The sequence below is a fragment of the Cyprinus carpio genome, chromosome B19 (assembly GCF_018340385.1).
Source record: "Cyprinus carpio isolate SPL01 chromosome B19, ASM1834038v1, whole genome shotgun sequence".
Taxonomy (NCBI): domain Eukaryota; kingdom Metazoa; phylum Chordata; class Actinopteri; order Cypriniformes; family Cyprinidae; genus Cyprinus; species Cyprinus carpio.
In genome coordinates this window covers 20,106,155-20,129,643 of record NC_056615.1, presented here as the reverse complement: position 1 = coordinate 20,129,643, position 23,489 = coordinate 20,106,155, and the positions used below count along the sequence as shown (strand labels likewise).

Genomic DNA, 23,489 nt, shown 5'->3' with positions numbered 1-23,489 from the left:
ATTTACTTAATTCCTTCCTTATTAATTTAGCTGCACATTGTGATACAGGCAAGAAACTGCCTTGTAGTGAAATGAAATTACAAGCTGGCTCTTAGAAAAGACTATATGGCTTTTCCCTTGCTACATCATATGGAAGCAGTTTCCACTCTGGGATAAAAAAATAAAAAAATAATTGTGACTCTTCACTATTCAGACTTTTTTTTTCACAACTGTGAGATATAAACTCTCAATTCTGAGAAAAAAAGTAGGTATTGAAATAAGCATTGAGTAAAAGTAATCACAATTCCTTTTTTAATTTATTTTTTCATTGTGCCAGAAACAAGCTTCCATAATATTACATAAGCATTTTTGCACAAAATACATTCTCAACCTTTCCACAGTGTTAAAGATCAAAATTAGATGCTAATAGTTAGTGTCTGTTAGATTTGAGACCATCTATAATCTACAGTAGTTAAGTCCTTTAAAACTGATATGAGTTATGAAATAATGTTCGTCATGGCTGTGATGTAAACTGAAGGTTATTGGCTATAGCCCAAGTTTCCTTTTGCAATGGGAAATATGTCAGCACATGTAGGAAACTCTTTTTGACCAATCATTTCACAAGATGTTTACATTTTAAAAATCATATCAAATTTGGAAAAGGCAGAAGTGTCACTTGGAAAACTTTGAAAGCATTTGTTTTCTTTTTCTACTGCTGTACGTGCTCAATAGTACATGAATATGTTGCCCTAGATGGATTCCATGGGAACATCCACGAGATTTTGGTCCATGCTGTTTTATTTCAGTGGAATTTCCTGCAGCTATGTTTTTTTGGAGGTCCAGACTGAAATCTGTAGACGCATGCTTCCATGCCTGCGGATGTGCTTTGTGACATGCTGCTTTATTGTCCTGAAGTATCTAGTCAAAGACTGGTCGTCTGTAGTCATGAAAACGCATGGTCAGTAACAATGTCTGAATTTTTTTCTGATAAGTGTGTGTAAACTCACATTTCTTCTTCATGGTCTGTTTGGGGCTTTTCCTCATGTTCCTCCAGATCAGCCATCAGGAAGGAGTCTGTGGAGCAGGTGCTGACCCTCATGGGTGCAAGACGCCGCAGTCTGTTGGGTGTCCAGAGCAGGCGCCACTGGGCCCTCTGGGAAGGTGCGACAGCATCAGTCTCCATTAGCCAGGGAAGGCTGCTGTGAGTGGGACTGTCCATAGCTGGCAAGAATACTGGATTCTCTATGCCAGCTTCAATGAGACATGAAAGAAACATAGACAAACCTTCAACTTCTTACTTATGCAAATATGGAACTTATGCAAACTATATCGTAGGCCTATAGATTTTATGTACAAAACAACATCTGTTCAGACTATTTTCTTACCTCTCACTGTATACGTGTCTCTCATGAAAGTACCACGGATAGCACCAGTCTCACTCCCCACAGCACTGTCAACTAAAAACACAAACTAATGCTTTATGAGGGTTACTTTGGAAATGTAATAGGTTACAGATTACAAGTTACCCTATTTAAAAAATGTAGTAAGTAGTCTAACTATTTCAATTCCTTTATTAAAGTAACTGATTGCATTTCTAAATTTCTAACAAATGTTTTCAACTGTTTTCAACCTTACAAAAGTACTCAAAACCCATTACTTTCAGATGTTCAAAATCAAATCAAAAGATTGATGTAATTGGCAGACGTGGTGTGCTGCAAATTCAAATAAGAGAACCAATAAAAAGCATTAGAAAAGCATTACTTTACTAAATGGTTTTTAAATGGCAGGCAATGTGCACATCAAAAACAGGTAAAGCAACAAATTAATACTATTCAACATATCCTAGCTTTTTGAAGAATATATTCCGATGTAACCCCCTTCGTAATTGTTAACATTTTCATAAGTTACTGTAATTTAATGACACTTTTTTCTAAGTAACTCTAACAGATTACAGTTAAATTTATTTTGTAATTAAATTACACAATGCCATTACATGTAACTAGTTACTCCCCAACACTGTTTGTCAGAGAATGATAATTAGAGCAGAAAAGTTTAATAAATAAATAGTGGAAAATGCCATTTTTATTGTAACGGATCCTTTACTCAAAAGAAAATCATGTTGAGGAGGTTTATGTTTAATTTATTAATTTAATTTAATTTAATTTATGTTTTAATTATGTTACAACTTTGTATGTAGTTTTTTTATTATTATTATTTCATTATGTTTAAAAGCAAATACTTGAAAAAAACAATTACATTTGTATTACAAATACACTTGGAAAAAAATATACATTTATTAATTTATAAATGTATAGATATAATTTATTATGATTTATTTTAAAATATACATTTATTAATATCTATCTATCTATCTATCTACTGTATCTATCTATCTATCTATCTATTATTTATATATTTTCTTATACAATTCTATTTATTTATTACACTATTATTAAATTGATTATAATATTTATTTTCATATATTTATTTTGTTAATATTTATTTCAAATTAATAAAAAACTAATTTAGCTAGCTGCTCAGTGTCATAAATACTAATAAATGGCTAATACAAAATATTGTTACCTTCATCTCCATAAAGATGGTCTGTACCGTCTGGGTGTCCATTAGCCATCTGAAAATATGTATAAATTGAGAGATGCAACACTATAATTGAGCAATCCAGGTGAAAGAGGCATCATGAAAGTCTTTTACCTTGTGTGTAAGATCCTTCTTGTGGTGCTTTGTAATTTTTTTGGCAGGGTTGACACCCATCTTAGCTGATTTGAAGGACTCGAGGCGGCTCCTCATGGTCCTCTGGAAGATCTCCTGCACCTCGTCCTCACTCTGGTTGATGCTGAAGTGACTGCGACTGAATTTGTGACGATGCTGCCCGGAAAGAGAGAAAGTTGTGGGTCAAATGAGATGCAAACTGTATACATGTCTCTGTGAGAAGATCAATACATACATTCTTTCTGCTCCTGTACAGGTGCTGCTGTAGAAGATGATGGGCATTGATGTCATCCGCCACATTTTTCCTGTCTTTCCCATGGATGTCCAGAGATACAGAGGGAATAGTGTCTTTCTTATTTACAAGAGACAAAACAATTTCAATTATCGCCTCATCTCACCATTTAGGAATTTATTTGTCAAATTTGAGCGCTTTTGGCGTTGTAACGCCATCAAAGATTCTTAGTCTTGTATGTAAATCTCTGTAAAGACAGCGATTATCCCTCTCCTTCATTACTCATAACTGTTTTACGATTGATTACAACTGATGCATTAACTACGCAATTGTGTTTAAATGTGATTTAAACAGTCAGTTCACTTACACAATGGAGGTTACTGAAAAATTTTCGATTCCAAGCTCATAATTTGACATATCAACCATTATATCAGGCATCACATCTGTAAATTCTGAACCAAATTGTTTTTTGAAATCTACATTGGCTACTTCATCACTACGAATGAATGCCAGAGATCCTTGACGTTCCCCCTACATGAAGAAAGAAAGAGGTTACATACATTTATCATGAGCTTTTTTTGTTGACAGTACACAAGCAGCACATGGATTGCATTATGATCACTATATTCACTATGATTATATGCGAAAATACAAAGTTCTGGCATGAAACTCTAGATGGTGCAGTCCAATAGATCTAACTCAATATGACATAATGACATCAATATCACATGTCACAGCTGATTGGTTCTCTTCTGTATCTTAAGCCAGTGAGCTCACTGCTCGGCATTCAAATACTTGGCTAATGCTTGTGGTAACAGTTGCAGCACACATCAGAAAACCCTCCACCTTCCCCAGCTCCACCTGTATAGATCTGCCAGGGGATGATCATGTAGGTAGTCTATGTTATGGGGGTTATCATATATGTTATTAGTGCAGCAGCAGTATTTCTTACATGCTCACAGCAGCATGTTGTGGATGTAATGGCAGTAGCACGTCTCAGTACTTGCTCTGGCGCAGGAGCAGTGTAGCAGATCTATCCCGCCAAGACCAAATACATTAACTGACATTGTCATGTACATTACAATGCCAATCCCTCCGAGAGTTCTCATGACAGAACTATTGCAAACATTGTTGTTACAGGAAGCACATGCAGTTTGAGACAACCAAACAAATGACAATATTATGCAATATACAACTCCAATCTATGCTCTTACCTCACTGACGTAGTTAACAGCATCCTCCAGATTGAGTTTGTGGAAGATACTAAACAGGTAGTCTCTGTTCTTTCTGGCCTTAGGTTTCATCAATAACCAGCTGATATAATTTTCCTCAAACCTGTTCCAACTGGGAGAGAGATCAAAGAAGAGATGTGTGTCAATATATTTATTTAATTTATTTTTTTAATTAATATTTAAGTATATACACAGAAATGATGAAAACGCACCCTCGGGTCCACCAGTTATCTCCTATACGTCCACAAATGTCCTCCACTGCTGATAGTATGTGGTCAAATGCCTATAAAAACACCATATATATATACTTTTTTCTATAACTATTAAAATTAACACATAAATGTATATATATATATATATATATATATATATATATATATATATATATATATATATATATATATATATATATATATATATATATATACATACATTACGTAAATGTGAAACTCATATACTGTCAAATAGTTACCCTATTGTTTAGTTTCTCAATAAGTTTCAAGTCCGCATGAGCTGCTCTTTTGACCTTGAGCCACTGAACTAATGGCTTCATTGTTATACCCTAAAAAGAACCCACATAGACATAACCACTACAAGTTAGGTAGAACGTACAAAATAATCCAAGCATTAAGACTCTCATAATTGTGATAAGGGGTTTTAACCTGAAGAATGACAGTGAAATACACCACAATGAGTGTGGTACTAATTATCAGATTTTTTTCTGGGATCTTGTCTTTGTCTAACATGGCTGCTAGTCCATACGCCACTGCCCCCCGCAGGCCACCGTAGCTCATTACAACCTGGTCAATGACCTCGATGGGAACCAATCGGAACTTGTTCAACATCCAGGTGAGCAAGAAAACACCTGCAAATATAAAACAAACATTCCTAAACATGTCATAAAAACACATCCATGAACAATATGACTTTTCTGTAAGATCAAAAAATAAACACTGCTCTTTCTTATTTGTAATGAGTATATCAGTTAATCTTGAATGTCAAGCACGACCAGCGAATGTTACAATGAGCATAGATCTCATCAACGTTTGATTTTGGCTTCTTTGAAAACTCAAATGATTATGAATATTATATTATAAGTTTATGATTTAGTTGATTGAGAATGAATATATTAGCAAGGCCCATTACCTAGCATGCAGCAGTGTCATTACAGACTAAAAAGGTTTGTACTGCAATACTTTACTATTCAGAAAAGGTAAGCAAAACAGGTTTGGTAAGTGTTTCTAGTGAAGTGTGCTATGGGAATTTGCTGTTATATTGCATGTTTGAATATTTTTTACCACTGTGGAACTTTTGCCTTACAAATGAGGTAGTGGCTGATTACAGCCACGATGATCTAGTTTGTGTCTGTTTCATCTGTGTTATTTATTTTGTATGTGCGTATTTTTTATTGTGACTTGAAGTTACAGTATATTTAGACTTGAAAAATACATATAAACAGATTTTTGTAATTATAAAAAGTATATATAATTAAAAGCAGTGGAGAAAATTCATTATCAATTTAATTATATTCAATAAAATGTTTGTACAAAAAAAAAAAATGTATAGGCTACAACTGCGCTCACCTATGATCCTGTATATAAAGACGAAGAGGAGGGTGAGGAGGATGAAACCTGTGTTCCAAACCCAGATCTCTGTATCAATGGCTGTAATACCCAAGAATACAAAGATCATGGTTTCTGAGCCGTTTGCAAGCACCTTCATGGCATGACGAACCGTAGTGACCGATTTCTCATCCATGTTGGCGTTCACATATTTCTGACAGCATATACCGCAGAAGGTGACTCTGTGACACAGAAAGGCATTCTTCTCCATGAGCTGAATGAATTGCTTAGAAACATTGTGCATTGAGCATAAATAACTGCAGTACTGGTTGTATTACTGTACGTTCTCTATATGTGACCCTGGACCACAAAACCAGTCATAAGTAGCATAGATATAGTTGTAGCAATAGTCAACAATACATTAAAAATGATCGATTTTTCTTTTATGCCAAAAATCATTAGGATATTAAGTAAAGATCATGTTCCATCAAGATATTTTGTACATTTTTGATTAGCAATATGCATTGCTAAGAACTTCATTTGGACAACTTTTAAGACGATTTTCTCCGGCCAAATATTGTCCTATCCTAACAAACCATACATCAACGGAAAGCTTATTTATTCAGCTTTCAGATGATGTATAAATCTCAATTTCGAAAAATTGACCCTTATGACTGTTTTTGTGGTTCATGGTCACATGTTATTCAAGAGACTCTTACGAAAGTATTGCAGAGAGGGAGAGCATGTCTGCTGTCAGGTAAGCCAGGTAGCCCACCACAAAGACAAAGCCGGCTTCGATGATCTGAATGTGTTTGGTGCACCTGGTCAGTAGGGACAGCAGGACGGCAAACACAACGCCAAGAAATGAGCCTCCAAATGCCACCACAACAAATGAAACTGTAAGAGGTGGAAAGTGAAATAAATAAATCTGGTAATTAAATAAATGTATATTGTTATGTTAATCCTTATGTATGAGTGGTAGTGTTGAGTATTCATACAAATGCCCTTAAAAATCTCTTCTGCGTCAATCCTTGGGCCTCCGAGAGCAACAAAAGCATCAAATACATTATAAAGCACCTACAAAAGAGACAAAAAGAATATTACATAAGCACATTGATATACTAACTGAGCATAATAGCATTTAGAGCATTTGAGGAAATTGAGACACACCACTGTGACGCCATCGTTGAGCAACGACTCTCCAAACACCAGGATAAAGAGCACCTCATTCACATGTACTTCTTCAAACACTGCAATCACGGCCACCGGATCCACCGCAGCGATTAAACTGCCAAACAATAGAAACTGCAGGAGACCGATGTCCAAGTTACCTGATGATTAGAGAAGTTTTCAGATTAATTCAGTATCCTCTACATTCTTAAAAATAAAGTTCAGTATTATAAATAAATTTACCCATCACTCCAGCCTCATAGCAGCCCCAGAGCGAGAGGCCCACTGTAGCTGCATTCCAGCACGTTCCAAAGATGGCGTAAATGAGAATGGAACCCAGGTTGCTGAAAAATAGCTTGTTGGGCATAAAGTAACTTGCATCCAAGATGATCTGGGGCAACAAGTAGTAGAAGAAAGTGGGAGGAAGCAGTTTGAATGTCTGCGCCTTGTCTGCTCCCCAGACGATTCCTCCCAAAATAAAGCCCAGGATGATGAGCAGACCACTCTCTGGGACCACACTGATGACATGATGGTTAAGTTCAATCACTGGATAGAGAGAGAGAGACAGAGAGAAAACGGATGACAGCTTTTGTAACCAATTATGTTAATAAGATGCATATTAAATATATAATAATGATTGTTTTAGCATTGGCATTCTGTTAGACTGGTATTTAATCAAGATGTTCTTCTCAGATTATCCAAGCATTTTTTTGTTGTCCATACTATGTTTTGTGAGCTTTAAATATTATATTTGCAAGACGTAGCTGTCATGAGCAATGCTCCAAAAATTCAGCAAAATGGTTATGCAATTTAAAATGAGAAACAGTTATACATTAACAATTACATTCATGCATTTGGTGATGTTATGCACCAGAATTATAGTGCAATTTCTATTTTTTTTTTTTTAATGGCCAAATATCATCAGTAATTAAATATAAAACAGGATTCATTTATGATTATCATACTGGATCAAGCACCTGAAAGCTATTAAAAGCTGTTAATTAATTTTAACATCCCATGTTATTTTACTATTCTTCTTTCTCCTTCTTCCAGAAGCATCCATATATTTAACATCAAACTTATGAAACAAGGAAGTTTTTTTTTTTTTTACATCAACCCAAACATTAACAGCTTTTGAGTTGAACAGATGCTGATCACTCCATACTTTACATGAGTAGCAATGTGTTTAAAACATTGTTTCGTGTGAATCGCTGAGCTTCTGCAGGACTGCTATTGTACTCAGTATTTGCAGTTGTCAAGTTACAGAGTAACTTCCTAGTACAAGGTAATCATCAAGAGATCATCTTCCTTCTCAGAACTGAACTGAAATTCATCCTATCATTAAAAAAGGACATCAGCTTCAGATCTAACTAATTCATCTATGAGGAATACCACTCATGTCTTAAACGGTAATAGACTGCAGCTTTAGATATGTTAAACAAACTAAATTTCCTACTTGGTAACTGTCAGTCAATTTTTATTTCATAGTTCAAGCTACATACCTGACAGTTTTGCCAATCCAGCCACAAATACCCAAGTTATCACCAGGTATGGAGTCTGAACATGATGCCAATCAAACGTGACAATTGAAAGTCCAGTGAGATTCTTTTCCAGTCGATGACGAGGATCCTGGACCAAGTTTACATCTCCACTCAGTCCTTGGATTAAAGGGTTAACAAAACACACCAGGAAAACTGCCCTTAGCAGGCAGAGACAAATAGAGCTTGCCATTGCAATGGATGAGTGGGAAAGATGCACTTATAGTATTCTTGTCTCCAGTCTGTGTGTAGGATACTATAGTTGTCCTTCACAGAAACACACAATAATCCGTTAGAGGTTCCCAGTGTGCTTTGTTCTGCTTGCTTGTCCTGAAGTGCTTGGTAAGACAAAGAATTTTCAGTTTCCCCTTTTACTTAGTTTTCCTTAAAATCTGTGGTCATTTTCATGGTTCATCCCTCTCCAAGTGACTTGGCTGTCTTTCCATCAGTTGACCCTCTGTGTCTGTGGTTCAGGTGAGAGCAGTGGTTCAATCAGGTTAGTATAAGAGTGTAATAAGAGCAGTGCTGAAACTTCTAGTCAGCCTTTAATTGGTTACACAGAAAGGGGGCTGATATCTATGTCACCGGACTGTTGTTACTTTGTCACGTTTATGATGATTACTCTTTCTGCTTCCGTTGAAAATTTTCCCTTGCACTTCACACTGGTTAGTGTTCAAATTTAACAGGCTGTCCTGCTGCATTGTTACTTTGAAGACTTTTCGGACAAATTTTGGTACAAATATGCTTTGTGAGACTTTCTACTAAAAACATGTAGACCTGTAACAGTATTGGAAGGTGGGAGTTGTTGAGTGCATTTTATTAAAGTATATGGCTAAGTGATTGGCTGGCAAATTTCCTTAAAAAAAAAAACACATTATCTTCATTCAGTAAAATGTAAGAGATTGAAATCTGTCATTGTTTATTCACACTCATGTCATTCTAAATGACTTTCTCAATGATTTGTCACCATCCACTTATTTTAAATGGAAAAGAGCAGCTTGGACGTTCTGCTAAACATCTCCTTTTGTGTTGCACAGAAGAAAGTCAAACTGGTTTGAATCAACATGAGGGTAAGTAAATGATGACACACTGGTCATATTTAGTTAAACTATGGCTTTATTTTTTTTTAAATTTAAATCAATTTTCAAAAAAGATGGTTTTATAAGGATGTTAAGCCTTCCTGTTTTGCCAACTTCCGATGGCTTTAGTATACACCAGTTAAAAAATAACGTTTCCACACATCTGAGTTAAACTGTTACTTTGCTTGGCCCTGTCTGAGTGTGACGTAAATAAAAGGAAGTGATTGGTATGGCCTGTACCCTTGTACATGGGCCAGCTTTAATAATAAAGATGACAGCTGTACTGCCTACTGAAGTGAAAAATAAATGGAAAGGCTAAAGGCAAAATGACACAACTTTCCCTTGAGAGTGAACTGCTTAGTATTTCAACCCCCACCCCAAACCCCAAACCTTTTTTTTCACAAATTTTTAAATCTACTAAATTTTATTGGTAAATAACTTTCCACTTGTATAGTTGCTGTAAACTGAGTAAATACTGTAGTTCTGTTTCTTAGGTTATGTGTTGCTTTACGTCACGCTGTGTTATGTGTTAATAAGTTTATGGGAAATTGTTCTCTTTTAATATTTTGTGTTTGTTTAAATCTGGCTGTTTTTTTTTGTGTGTGTGTGTAATGATTTACACAACATGCTTACTGCAATGTACACATAATAATGGATTGCAGTTTGTTTCAAAAATGCTTTCTTGAACCTTTACTCAAAGATTTTTTTGCTTAGAGGCTATACATGTTTTCCTTTACTGCAGTGAATATCTTGATATCAGTCATGCCAGAATGTATTCATAAAAGATGAATATAATATTTATATAATTCAAATCAGCTTAAAATTCAAAGGACCGATCATTAATATTTCTTGTGCTTTTTGTAATTTTTTATTTGCTCATTTGTAACAAATTAAAATGTATTACTCAGTCTTAGAGTTAGAGTTCAAATGTTTTATCAGACACTATTAACTGATTTCAAGTTACAGATTTCACCAGTTCTCTTTAAGCATAAAATTTATAAATAAGTTATTAATATAAGTTACTGTTAAACTATTATTTCTAAAGACTTACATTTTAATGGTCTTCATTCGACTAATAAAACATTAATAGCTTTGATTAAAACTCAAAAATAAATCATTGCCAGATTACAGAAATGCAGGAACAGATATTGTGACACTACAAAGAAGCACCCACAGAATGACCATGCAATAATAAATAATCATAGACAGCATGCTAAGTTTAAAAATGTATATAGGGTCAAAAAATAAGATATGCCTGAACGTAAAACCAGTAGACAATTGCTTCTTAGTTCTCATTCATCACTCAGTTTGTAAAGACAAATTATGCCTAAGAGTATAATGATGTTGTCTTTTGAGCTCAATGTTTTCTATTCTCTAGCATGCTGTCAGTGTGTGATAAAGTGCCATAACAGCTTCCACAACAACGTGGATTTGTATAAAGAAACCCTCAAGAACATTCCATAACCACAAACATAAGTTCTTCAATGACAATGTCTCTTCTAAATCCGTATTTATCTTCTTCCCTTTAATTTTCCATGTATATAAATAGGTAAAACATTTCAGAGAAGAAAACCAAAGCAGCATGACGTCAAGTTACTGCTGCATGTATATATACATTTTTAAAGATATATGATGAATACTATGATTCAACACCATGATTCCTTAATCTGTGGAGTTTTAGAGGATTAACCTAATCGCTTGTTTGGCAGGTTAATGCTGGAACAATATCAGATTACAATCTAGTATGATGTGATCCAGACTTTTCCTCAGGTGCCTCGTCGTCAACCGAAGCATCAGCCATCGCGAAGGAGTCTGTGGAGCGGGTGCTCATTCTCAGCGGTGCTAGATGTCTCAGGTTGGTGGGTGTCCAGGGCAGTCGACCCTGAGCTGTCTGGGAAGGTGCCACAGCCATGTTGTTTGCTGTCTCTGTTTGCCAGGGTGGGTTTCGCATGGGTGGAGACATGTCCATCTCGGGTATGAATGCTGGATTATCTACACCAGCTGCAGTAATTAGAGTAATTATGATATTGAAATGAGACACCATGGAAACTATCATTTTTATTTTGCTATTGGAACAAATGGGAATGTCAAATTAAATTGCTTTTAAAGTTTCCATTCATCACCATAGAAGTTTACTCAACGAAGATGACTACAAAGAACCTCGAAAATGCAAAAATGGTGCAATATACAATATGATGTTAATATGTCGCAGTAATTCAATATGTACTGTAGCTACAAAAATGATTCTTACCACCAGGTGCATTTGTGTTTCTCCTGGGGAAATGACCAGCAATTTCACTGCTAGAGGCGCTGTCTGCAGAAAACTCAAAATCTGATTGGACAAAGCAAAATAACATTCATATATATTCATGCTAACATAATTATAATTCCAGCACTTATGTAATTTATGTATGTAATTTATGTTCACTTATGTAATTAAGTAATATCAAACATAAAAATATACCTTCATCTCCATATGGATGGGTTCTGTGTGGGTCTGCTGGCTTTCCATTAGGCTAAAAATACACATTAGAAACACAAGTGTTGTGTATAATTATGTACCAAAATAACTTCATAATACATTTTTTTCTTAACCAATTTAATTGAGTATATTTAAAAAAAAATGTTTTAAGTTTTTATATTATCCAAGTTTTTTTTCTCCTCATTTATTTAATCAATCAATCAATCAATCAATCATTTATTTATTTATTTATTTATTTATTTATTTATGTATATATGTGACTGCAAACAACATACATTGAAATCTGTTTCAAAAGAAACTAAATGTAGACAGCAGAACATGAAGGTCTAATACCTTATGTGTTGAATCCTTCTTGGGATGTTTGGAGAGTTTTTTGGCTGGGTTGACACCCATCTTAGCCGATTTGAAGGACTCAAGACGGCTTCTCATGGTTCTTTGGAAGATCTCCTGCATTTCATCTGGATTCTCTGAGGTGTTATAGTGACTGCGGCTGTAAGTGGGACGGTTCTGGTCAAAAACAGGAGAAATGGAACTGATTTGGATGGAATGGGATTCAAATGAGCTTTTCCACTGGGCAGATGTATTGTAATAAGACATGCAAATATTGATAAGGAAACAATATTCCATTTAAAAAAAAAAGAAGAATTATGTTTGAGGGATGACGAGAGTTCTTACATCTCTTCTGCTCTTGTACAAGTGCTGATCTAGTAAATGATGAGCACTGAGGTCATTAAGCATGCTCTTCCTGTCTAGCTCATGGACATTCAGGGATACAGAGGGAAGCGGGTTCTTCCTACCAAATAATTGCAATCAACATGTGTTTAGCACAACACATTTAGCCAGCTAAATATTTGTAAAATTTTCTCATAAAAGCTCATAAAACATTTATATTTGCATTGCCAACTACATTCAGTTTCGAATATTGAACACATCTGACAAAATACTTACATGACAGAGGTCACTGGGACATTGTCAATGCCAAAATCATATTCTGACATGTCATTCATAATATCAGGCATGATGTCTGCATACTCTAAAGCAAGCTGCTTCTTGAAGTCTACACTGGCATTGTCATAATTACGAATGAAAGCCAGAGAACCTTTGCTTTCACCCTAAATGTGGAGAAAAAAATATTGAGCATATTAATTATTCAGATCATTCACATAAAGTAGTTGATTAAATAAAGGTAAAATGCTATGAGGTGTTATAAAAGATATGTAGGCTACGTCATTAGAATAGTACTGAAAACTGGAAATAGAAACTGATGATACTATGTTGAATCAGTAGTTTTGCTTTCACCTCATTTACATATTTTTTGGCATCCTCCAGATTTAGTTTGTGGAAGACACCAAAGATTGGGTCTTTGTGCTTTCTGGCATCGCTCGTCATTAGCAGCCAGCAGACATACTTGTCTTCAAAATAGTTCCAACTAAGAAAGAGAGAAAAAAATGAGTAGTTCTCAAACAATAGAAGTTCATCAAACAAGATGAGTAGAAGTTCTCAAACAATTTTACACAAGTATTTTTCTGAGGTGAAATGCTTACTGTCTGGTCCACCAGTTATCTCCCATTCGGCCACAGATGTCTTCCATCGCTGTCAGTACGTGTTCAAAAACCTATTGAAATAGGCATACACAATATCACTCTTACTGTACTTAATTTCTTGATGTTGAAAATTACCTCTACCTAAATGTTGTCTATGAAACAGCGCATAGCCTACAGGGAAGGTACAGAGCACTCCCCGCGTATAAGTGTAGTTAGAAGTGAGGAGATGGGGCGGTGGAGGAATGCCGATAGTAAACCGTCGATGGTGGCTTAGGCAGCTTCGTCGCAACTCGTGCATTTAGCCTTTATTCCTGTCTAGTTTTACTACTCCTCTAGGCTACCTCACTGCTCACCCAAATGCTGTAATAATAAGTTACCATGGCACTGCTTGCCAGTTGTATGAGATTCACTGAAATAGGCAAAAAGTAATCTAACTGCTTAACTTACTCTACAGGCGGTAACGCTACTCACAGACATAGTCAGGTGAGGTGACAACACATGATTAAGGATAATGGTAACAGCACAACATTAATATGTCAAGCTGGCCACAAAATACATTTTAATATTGTTTAAGAGAGAAACGTTCTTTTGGAGGTGTTTGTTTCTAACTGGGACTTTTTGCCTTGACAGAGTATGTCTGCAGAATGGAGTTTTTGTCTTGACAGTATAGCAGTGTGGTAAGGTCACATTATTATTGTGACCCTGGACCACAAAACCAGTATAAGGGTCAGATTTATATTTCAGATTTATACATCATCTGAAAGCTGAATACATTTATGTATGGTTTGTTAGGATAGGACAATATTTTGCTGAGATAAAACGATTTGAAATCTGGAGTCTGAGGGTGCAAAAAAATCTAAATATTGAGAAAATCACCTGAACTTCAAATGAAGTTCTTAGCAATGCAATTACTAATCAAAAATTAAGTTTTGATATATTTATGGTAGGAAATTTACAAAATATCTTCATTGAACATGGCCTTTACTTAATATCCTTATGATTTTTGGCTTAAAAGAAAAATCGATCATTCTTATCCATATAATGTATTGTTGGCTATTGCTACAAATATTCCCGTGCTACTTATGACTGGTTTTGTGGTCCAGGGTCACATTTCTATCATATTAAGATGCACTAGACTTGAGGGATACACTATGTGTCAGGAGTGCTGGTTACCCTGTTGTTCATTTTTCCATTTAGAGTCAGATCCGACTGAGTTGCTTTCTTAACCTTCAACCACTGGACCAGTGGTTTCATGGTGATCCCCTACAAAAAGAACACACACAGTGATGTTGTCAGATGAGGACAACTGGAAACATCACAAAATGCCCACTCATATAATTTTAAAATCACAGGTTTTATGAATTCAAGTGACTGTCATGTTTTGGAAACAAATGCATTTTTGAATGCCGTAGTTATGGTCAGAATGAGTGGTTGAAGGGTCCCACCTGAAGAATGACAGTGAAATACACCACAATGAGTGTTGTACCAAGCATCAGATTCTTCTCTGGTATCTTCTTCTCATCTAAAGAGGCCGCGAGTCCATACGCCACTGCCCCCCGCAGGCCACCGTAGCCCATTACAAACTGGTCTGTCAAGTCAATAGGAATTAATCGAGACTGATTCAACAACCAGTTGAGGAAGAAAACACCTGCATAAAAAAAAAAAAACACACAGTTGATGTCAGTTTTTATGAACATAATTATAGTTTCAGAAAGAGTTCAGAAGGAATTCATGACTTTTAACTCACCCATGAACCTGAATATAACAATGAAGAGGATTGTGAGGAGGATGAAGCCAGTGTTCCAAACCCAGATGTTTTGATCAATAGCTGAAAGTCCCAGGAAGACGAAGATCATGGTCTCTGAGCCGTTGGCCATCACCTTTAGAACGTAACGTAACGTTGTGACAGATTTCTCATCCATGTTGGCGGTAATGTACTTCTGACAGCAGACACCGCAGAATGTGATCCTGTCACACACAAAACGATGTCGATGATTATTGTAAACTCTGTTCTATAAGAATGATTTACATTAGTTTAATCATTTATAAATGTACTTATTTGTCTACGTTTATCAGGAAAGCAGTTCCTTAAGAAGATCTTACGAAAGAATTGCAGAGAGTGAGAGCATCTCAGCTGTCAGGTAAGACAAGTAGCCAAGCACAATGATGAAGCCGGCTTCGATGACCTGGACGTTCTTGGTGACCCTGGTCAGCATGGATATCAGAACGGCAAACACAACCCCAAGAAACGAGCCTCCAAATGACACAACAAAGAACGAAACTAGGAGAGCCAAAAAAAGTGTTTTGTGAGAAGGTGTCAGCAGGGGTTATTTCTGTTATTTCTAAAACTAAAACCATAAAAAAGTCTAATTACATAAAATAAAATATACATTATCTGAAATTAATTAAAATATAAGCAAAAATGGACTTATTTTATTTCAGCTAGTTGCTATAGCAGCATTTCTCATTTTCATTGAAGATATGTGTCCATACTTATTCCTTTGATAATCTCTGCGGCGTTGATCTTCGGGCCTCCCAGAGACACAAATGCATCAAACACATTATAAAGCACCTGTGACAGCCAAAACGCGAGAGATATACATAATATTAGATGGACGTAAAGGCCTTTAAATAGACTCTGACAGTCAAATACATTTTATATGCACATGCTGTGATTATTCAAAAAATGAGTCGTGACATTAGTTACTGTAGAAAACTGGGACTCACCACTGTGACGCCATCATTGAGCAGCGACTCTCCAAACACCAGGATGTAAAGCACTTCATTCACATGCACTTCCTCAAACACGGCAATCACTGCCACAGGGTCCACGGCAGACATCAGTGCACCGAACAACAGGAACTGCAGAAGGCCGATGTTCAAGTTCCCTGAGGGTTAGTGAAATTGTTTGTTTTATCAACTGACCGAAACTCAACTAAGCTCACCAAAAGGCTGCATTTATTCAGTAATTCATGTTTTCTGTTCTAATGTATTTTAGAGCAGCCATGGTCATATGTTCATAGTCACATGATCCTTCAGAAATCATTCTAATATTTGATGCTCAAAACATTTCTTCTTCTTATAAAAGTTTGTAAATTTACCCATTGCACCCCCTTCATAGCAGCCCCATAGTGCAATGCCCACTGTGCCCGCATTCCAGCATGTTCCGATAACAGCATGGACGAGAATGGCTCCCAGGTTGCTGAAGAATAGTTTGTTTGGCATGCAGTAACTTGCATCCAAGACGATCTGGGGAAGCAAGTAGTAGAAGAAGTTGACGGGGATCAGTTTGAAAGTCTGCGCCTTGTCTGCTCCCCAGACGATTCCTCCCAAAATAAAGCCCATCATAATGAGCAGCCCACTCTCTGGGATCACACTGGTGATATTGTGGTTCAGTTCAGCAACTAGAAAGAGAGAAAAGAGACAAAGAAACAGATGACTGAAAAGCAGAATTCTTCGCAGCCATTACTTCAGGTTTCAGTGTCACAGTGTTTTTCAGAAATCATTCTAATATGCTGATTTAGTCACTTTTGATCAACTGATGGTGTCCTTTCTGAATAAAAGTATACATTTCTTCAAAAAAGAGGAAGAAAGAAAAAATGAGCACAAAACTTTTAAAGGGTAGTGTATATATTACACATTTTGGTAATTCCTCAACTTTAAATTTGTAGTAATAATACGTTTCAGCATTTTCATTTCTTGAATTGGATTTAATTCCATAACCACATTATTATGTTATTTTATAACCAGTTTTTTGTATACATTACAATTAACCTTACCAAGACAAAGGAGTCAGTCATTTTAATCCAAACATGTTAAAAATGCCATTTGCGCCACAGCATGTCGAACTCAACACATCATTTTTCAATGTATCAGAAATGAGGAATGGGGAAATGTTCATGACTTTCAAAAAAGTAACAAAATGTGATGCGAGTCGCTGTTAGAACAACTAGTGAGAAGTGTCAAAGTTCACAGCTTTAAAAGTGCCTGTAGCTGAAGAAACGTTCTTCAATCATATTTAGCTCACTTTGTGAAACAGACAGTGAACAACTGAAACGATTTACTTTGCAGGAACTTTGTGTTCCATGTGATTCTTTTAACATCAGTTACTTGAGCTAAAAATTAAGCTGTCCCACAGATTGGAGTTTCATCTTCTTCCGCAGGAAAGGAAGTTAGAGGTGGACATATTTTAACATATTTTCTATCTTGTGGACCAGTTTGTCAATCTTATTGGATTGTTTTTTTAGCAGAATATCACTTCACCTATACCTTATTCATTTGGTTTTGGAAGAAATGTTTTATCTAAGCACAGATCAGACTTATCACACTCTTTGACAAATTGGAGCACAGTTTGAGACAGTGTGTGAACATTTTTTTAAGTGAAAAATGTCAGAATATTTAAGCAAAACACTTAATTTGCTCTCATTTCATTCTGAGTAAGAGAAATGAGTCCTTACTTATTTAAAAGCTTTGCCACTGCCAGACAAGGTCCGTCATGCTTTCATCTCAATGAGATTATACATTTGAATGCCCATAATTACTGAACTTAACAATGCCTTTGTAGCATGTAAATGATAGTATGCACCAGGATTATTTCACTTTGATCCGTGTTTTTTCGTCATTGGTCTATTCAAACGTGTCATATTGTAAGGCTTCAATTGTTCAGCCAACCAACAATTACAGACTACACTATTCAATTTTTATGTGGAATATGTGTTTACTTTTGGGTTTGGGGTAGTTAAATAGTTTAAATCTTGCCAGCTGTGCAGCTGGGCAATAAAAAATTTTATTCTTAACAAACATAGCTGGCCTAAACTAGTAAACAGTTTTTGTACCTTGTTGGCCCCTCTTTTGTATATTTTTCTATAACTACACCAATTGTCAAAAATAGCCAGGAAAGTTACAGCTTCAAGGGGACGTCCATGTCCGTTATGCTGTTGGTGACCTTGACTTAATGTTTTTACAAGTGAGCTAAAATTATTTAACAATTGAATATACTAAAATAGTGGCATGCATCTTTTATGGAAATGTTAAGTAATGAATGATGTAGTTGTTTCTCAATGTTTTTGCGATCAGTAGTCCCGACTTGTACAGTGAGTATGTACACCGCATACCTCAAAATTCGAGAGTACATGATGCATCAAGTCCTGAATATGTTTATGCCACCTTTTTGATGCATGTTGCAATGCTCGGAGTGACTTTCACAAAGGGACACAATTATATTTTTCAATTTCTGTCAGATTTATATGCATTTGTTAACATTAAATATTGATTTTAATAAGTAAAAGCTAGCTGTTGTTATATTTTTGTCTTTTTTGTCACTTTTAATAATACAAATTGTGGGGAGGACAGGAAATGATGGGATGAACAGGGCAGAACACTTTTTTATGGTATTATTTGTTTGTTTATATGGGGCAGTAGTATATATATATATATATATATATATATATATATATATATATATATACATATAGGTTATTGTATTGGATATTTTAGTGTGGTTTACTCCAATTCTTTAAATTCAAAATGAGCATTATACTATAGTCTCATTTTCATTACATCATACACTAAAGCTGACCTGACACTGTGCCACTGAGGAAATTCAAAGATTCAGGCAGCCCATTAATTATTTAATCTCTCTCTCTTCCTTCGGCTTGCTCACTTTTTTATCAGGGGTGATCTGCACAACCGTTTTGGCACATGTTTTACGCTGGATGCCCTTCCTGCCGCAACCCAGCCCTGAGAGTGCACTCTATTAATTATTTAATGTAGTACATTATTAACTAGCAGTAAGGTATTGTTTCAGCACTGTAATTTCTTAGACAGTAGATCTCTCCAGCTTTGTCCATGATTGCCAGTGATGTTACAGATCATGTCCTGGAACGAAGTCTAAATTATATACCTCATTTGCTTCTTGCCAACAGACAATTAACTGAGTTTATGAACATGGGATCTTCACAGAATTTGGACGTAAAACTGTAGGTCACATTGACATGAAACATGAAGAAATACAGTTAGCACTCAAATCCAGACTTTAACATTAGGCTGTGAATTTATGAAACATTTGAATCAAATTAATTACATTGATTATTAACTGTATTTGCAGAAACAAAACAATCTAAAATAATGAATTATTAAAAAGACATTATAAAAAAGTGGCTTTAGCAGTGAAAAAAAAAAAGATCTACCTGTTGTTTGTCATTGAGTCATTATGACAAACAAGATAAAAAAGATTTTACTTGACTGTCAAATGTGTACTTCACTGTAAAAGTTACTTTTCAAAGTACATTTACATCTTTTCTGTATTGGCTGAAAGTACTAAGAACCTTTTAGACATATTGTGGCAAAAGAAGTTGTTGTTTTGGTTATTCCTAATGCTCCTTTCCTTTCCATGTATAAAACATTAAGCTTATCTTGCCTAAACTTGACTGATCACCTTTAACTCAACCTTCATAACACTGTGCTCTTTGTATTCTTTGCTAATTTCGTGTCCACTCGTTAATTGATGATGAAGCTTCAACAGCTCTGGTCACCTGCTGTCTTTTTATGCCACTACCAAAAGCAAAATCTCTGCCCAATTCTTTTTACAGTTGTTTCGACAAGACTATTCAAGCTTCCCCATTAAAATCCCTTAATGCCATCTACACCTTCTTCGAAACCTGATCTAACACCATTCAGCATAAAACTGCACACTCAGTGGCTCTTTGTTGCACTGCATGCTGCACGTTCAGAACAATCACTGTAGTAAAAAGCATTAATGTAAATGTGAGTTTCAGACTGTAGTACCTTCATGAAGCCTGTAGGTGGCAGGCATAAATACTACTTTATTATGAAACTGATTTCTTAGACAACTGAGTAACTGTTTGGTTTGAAGAAGTTCACCATCCAAATATGTCTAATTTTTATAAAAAGGAAGCGTTGCTAAAGAAAGCTGGCCAGCTTTATTCATTGTGCAGTGTTGAAGTGTCTGGCAGAAAATGACTGATTTTGTTTTGCAGCACATTATTTGGGCTTTTTTAAAGTACAAAAAAGAACTTGAGAGTTTGTCTGTAATCCGATATTGAGCGTATCAAATAACCTATTTGATTCCCATTTGATAATAAGCTGTAAAATGTGCCCATTCAGTGGTATTCAGTGCCATTCAGTGGGAGTAAATTTTACCTTCTAATTTTTCTGCATTACAAACTCAATCGGTGAACAGGTACCATCATGATTCAGACTGTCAAATGGGGTGGAAAAATTCCTGGTAAAGAATGCTATACTTCCAAAACCTTGATGTTCATGTACTTTAACAAAATAACCTCACCTTTTATTGAACATTTGAATCATGAAAAGGTACCAAACCTTAACTTAACCACACTGTAAAAAAAATAAAATAATAATAATAATTTGAATATACCAATCTACTGAAAAAAAAAAAACCCACACAGGTGGTAATAAAAAGCAATATGATGAATTCATCAAAAGTAGCTTTTCCACAGCTGAGGTAAATACTAATATATAGAAGGTGCACACAGTTTTATATATCCAAATAAAAAACACCATCATGGTAACAAAAAGGACACTAATGCAATAACCAATACAAAATAAGAAGAAACCGTTATTTCAATGATAAGCCATCAAATGTGAAGTGTCGTGCAGGCTTGTTCTTTTTCACTTCCAAAAAGCTGTAAGTCAACAGGATTTTACAATAAAATTACTCAAAATGCCCCAATTAGATACATATATTATTATGTATATAGTTATGAAACTTACTATGAGCCAATTAGCAGGTTTTTAGGGTACAGTGCAGCATTCCTCAAACTGATATTTGCTTCAGCTTCATAGTCACAAAAATGCTTACAGTAGATTTTTATTTTCCTTTGCTATTTGTATTATACTAACATTGCAGATGAAAACTATCAGTTCGGTGATGGAACTTACCTAATTTACAGAGCCAGCAGGTCAATATCCAGAGGGCCACCAGGTATGGAGTTTCCACATGATGCCATTTCCAGATGACAATAGGTAATGTAGTGATTGTTGAAGAGCCATGTCCACCGGTGGAATCATTGGTAGAGGTACTAATATTTTCAGTAGCTGACGACTTTAAAGAATAGTTAAGGCCTACTTCAGCACTATCTACTTCTAACATTGCAGTCTTGCATGAAGTACTGAAAATGATTAATAATGCCAGAAGGAGTGCAAACTGCTGTAGAAACGCCATCGCAGACTGTTGTTGATCAAAGAACGTTACGTATTTCGCTTTCTGCTTATACTTGCGTTTATTAGCTGTTATTGATCTTGTAATTATGTAGTCAATCCCATATCCTGGTGTTTCTTAAGCATCTGTCATCAGTGTCTTTCTCCTAGCTCTGTCAGTCTGAGATTGATATGCATATGGTGTACATTCCTTCTCTTATTCGTCTCTCCTCTTAGAAAATAGAGATTCACTTTGGAGGTGGATTGTGACCCCTCCCTGTTGTCTTTCACAGGTGTGTACTTATTTGTGTGGGACTCATCCAAAGGATTCGTTCGACGAGTTTCTTTATTGAAGTGGGAGGGTTCGAACACCTTGGGCCAAGAGTCTGATTATAACAGAGGCCCATACATATGGTGAAGACAGATAATCAAGCCATTGTCTTTTAAACATCAGTGTACTGTTCACACAAGCCCCAGTTGAACGTAAAGCATTTAAGACAAAGTTAAGACATTTCTACATGCATAACTAGTTGCTGTTCCACTCTTCATCATTCATCATTTACATCCACTTTACTTCATCATTTTATTTGAATGTCATTTAATCTGCACTGCAGAAATCATATTTAATCAGTATGTTCGTATGCAGAAATTACTAAAAATCCTTGACTAAAATTATACATTCACTGCATTGTGTTCAGAAAATGCCTCTTACATTATTTATTTATTCATTCATTCATCCATTCTTTTGTTAGATTTTTTTGCTAGTAGGGTAAAAAAAATAAACTCAAAATATGTCTTATCTATATTATCTTATTTATTATATTTTATCCTATATACATATTTTTCTTATTATTTTACATCTATTTAAAAAAATAGCTCATTACTTGATCTGATTTCACAATATTAAGGTTATTACTGAGACATCAGTTCATGACTCGAACTGAAAATATAGATTACTGCATCACAGCAAGTTCATAATGTGCAGTTAATTTGTTTGTGTTTGTGGTGAAAAACACTGTCCTCCCTCATCACACCGGAAGAGACGTCTGTGAGCCTCCATAACCCCCATAGATCTGTGTTTATAGGACTCTGTGCTATCAGAAAGTCATACCCAAGATCTGTTCCTGAATTAGTCTTCTGACCTATTTTACAATTAATCCTGTGGTAAGGCAGATTCCAGACAAATACAGACACATATAGTATTGATTAACATATTGATCTGTTTGTAGGATTCTGTTAATATGTTATGAAATGTCTAAAACATTGTTAATGATAAGACCAGTACCCTATACCCCATAGTTCCTGCTAATTTTTTTTTTACATCTTGATAACAGTATACATTTTATACAATTCTTTCAGAACCCAAATGCTATCACAAAGAAAACTTTCCCACCCAAAGTGTCGATGCCAATTGCTGACATATAGCGGCAGAGTTCAAATAAACATAGTTTTTTAATCAATTAATATTTTCTAAAAATATTTGATTACATTAGGGCTATTTATTAAATGTAATATTTGTAATTATTTGTAATTCTATGTAAATACTCAATAAATGTCTGTATAAATCCTGTATATTTTATTTATATTATTAAAAATAGAGTAGTATGTAATATTGTAATTATTTCTTCCAAAACTATGTGTACATCTTTACTCAAGAGAACTGATGAATTTGAAGCAATGCTGCCTTTAGTGAGCATTTTCATTTATTTCACATGAACTGTCTATGCATCTATGAAACAGTACAATGTAATATGTTGCAA

The 23,489-nt window shown here is 35.3% G+C and overlaps 2 protein-coding genes across 2 annotated transcripts; both read right to left on the bottom strand.

Moving 5' to 3' along the window:
• Positions 1-277: 277 nt before the first annotated feature.
• LOC109112356 (sodium/hydrogen exchanger 3-like) lies at positions 278-8,944 on the bottom strand. The gene is made up of 17 exons (XM_042745918.1): positions 8,408-8,944; positions 7,149-7,451; positions 6,906-7,066; positions 6,734-6,812; positions 6,455-6,632; positions 5,757-5,977; positions 4,836-5,038; positions 4,646-4,735; positions 4,386-4,456; positions 4,156-4,285; positions 3,365-3,472; positions 2,945-3,097; positions 2,692-2,865; positions 2,563-2,611; positions 1,365-1,436; positions 987-1,230; positions 278-916 (listed from the first exon to the last, which is right to left on the bottom strand). Exons 1-17 carry the CDS (start codon positions 8,634-8,636, stop codon positions 898-900), a joined length of 2,484 nt encoding a protein of 827 aa, XP_042601852.1. The 5' UTR covers positions 8,637-8,944; the 3' UTR covers positions 278-897.
• A 1,240-nt stretch (positions 8,945-10,184) lies between these two features.
• LOC122140816 (sodium/hydrogen exchanger 3-like) lies at positions 10,185-22,032 on the bottom strand. Its single transcript, XM_042745917.1, has 16 exons — positions 21,472-22,032; positions 16,650-16,952; positions 16,276-16,436; positions 16,042-16,120; positions 15,652-15,829; positions 15,296-15,516; positions 14,994-15,196; positions 14,722-14,811; positions 13,549-13,619; positions 13,304-13,433; positions 12,953-13,116; positions 12,680-12,797; positions 12,338-12,511; positions 11,987-12,038; positions 11,774-11,854; positions 10,185-11,523 (listed from the first exon to the last, which is right to left on the bottom strand). The coding sequence occupies exons 1-16, from the start codon at positions 21,752-21,754 to the stop codon at positions 11,255-11,257; spliced, it is 2,577 nt and encodes an 858-aa protein (XP_042601851.1). The 5' UTR covers positions 21,755-22,032; the 3' UTR covers positions 10,185-11,254.
• Positions 22,033-23,489: the final 1,457 nt, after the last annotated feature.

Excerpts from the sequence above, each read along its gene's own strand:
- LOC109112356 (XM_042745918.1), bottom strand. The coding sequence starts at position 8,636 with ATGGCAAGCTCTATTTGTCTCTGCCTGCTAAGGGCAGTTTTCCTGGTG. Across the intron at positions 5,039-5,756 it reads CTTTATATACAGGATCATAG|GTGTTTTCTTGCTCACCTGG; the intron begins GTGAGCGCAGTT and ends TTATATTTGCAG. Across the intron at positions 4,286-4,385 it reads GATAACTGGTGGACCCGAGG|TTGGAACAGGTTTGAGGAAA; the intron begins GTGCGTTTTCAT and ends TCTCTCTCCCAG.
- LOC122140816 (XM_042745917.1), bottom strand. The coding sequence starts at position 21,754 with ATGGCGTTTCTACAGCAGTTTGCACTCCTTCTGGCATTATTAATCATT. Across the intron at positions 16,437-16,649 it reads CTATGAAGGGGGTGCAATGG|GGAACTTGAACATCGGCCTT; the intron begins GTAAATTTACAA and ends ACTAACCCTCAG. Across the intron at positions 11,524-11,773 it reads AAACACAAATGCACCTGGTG|CTGGTGTAGATAATCCAGCA; the intron begins GTAAGAATCATT and ends TAATTACTGCAG.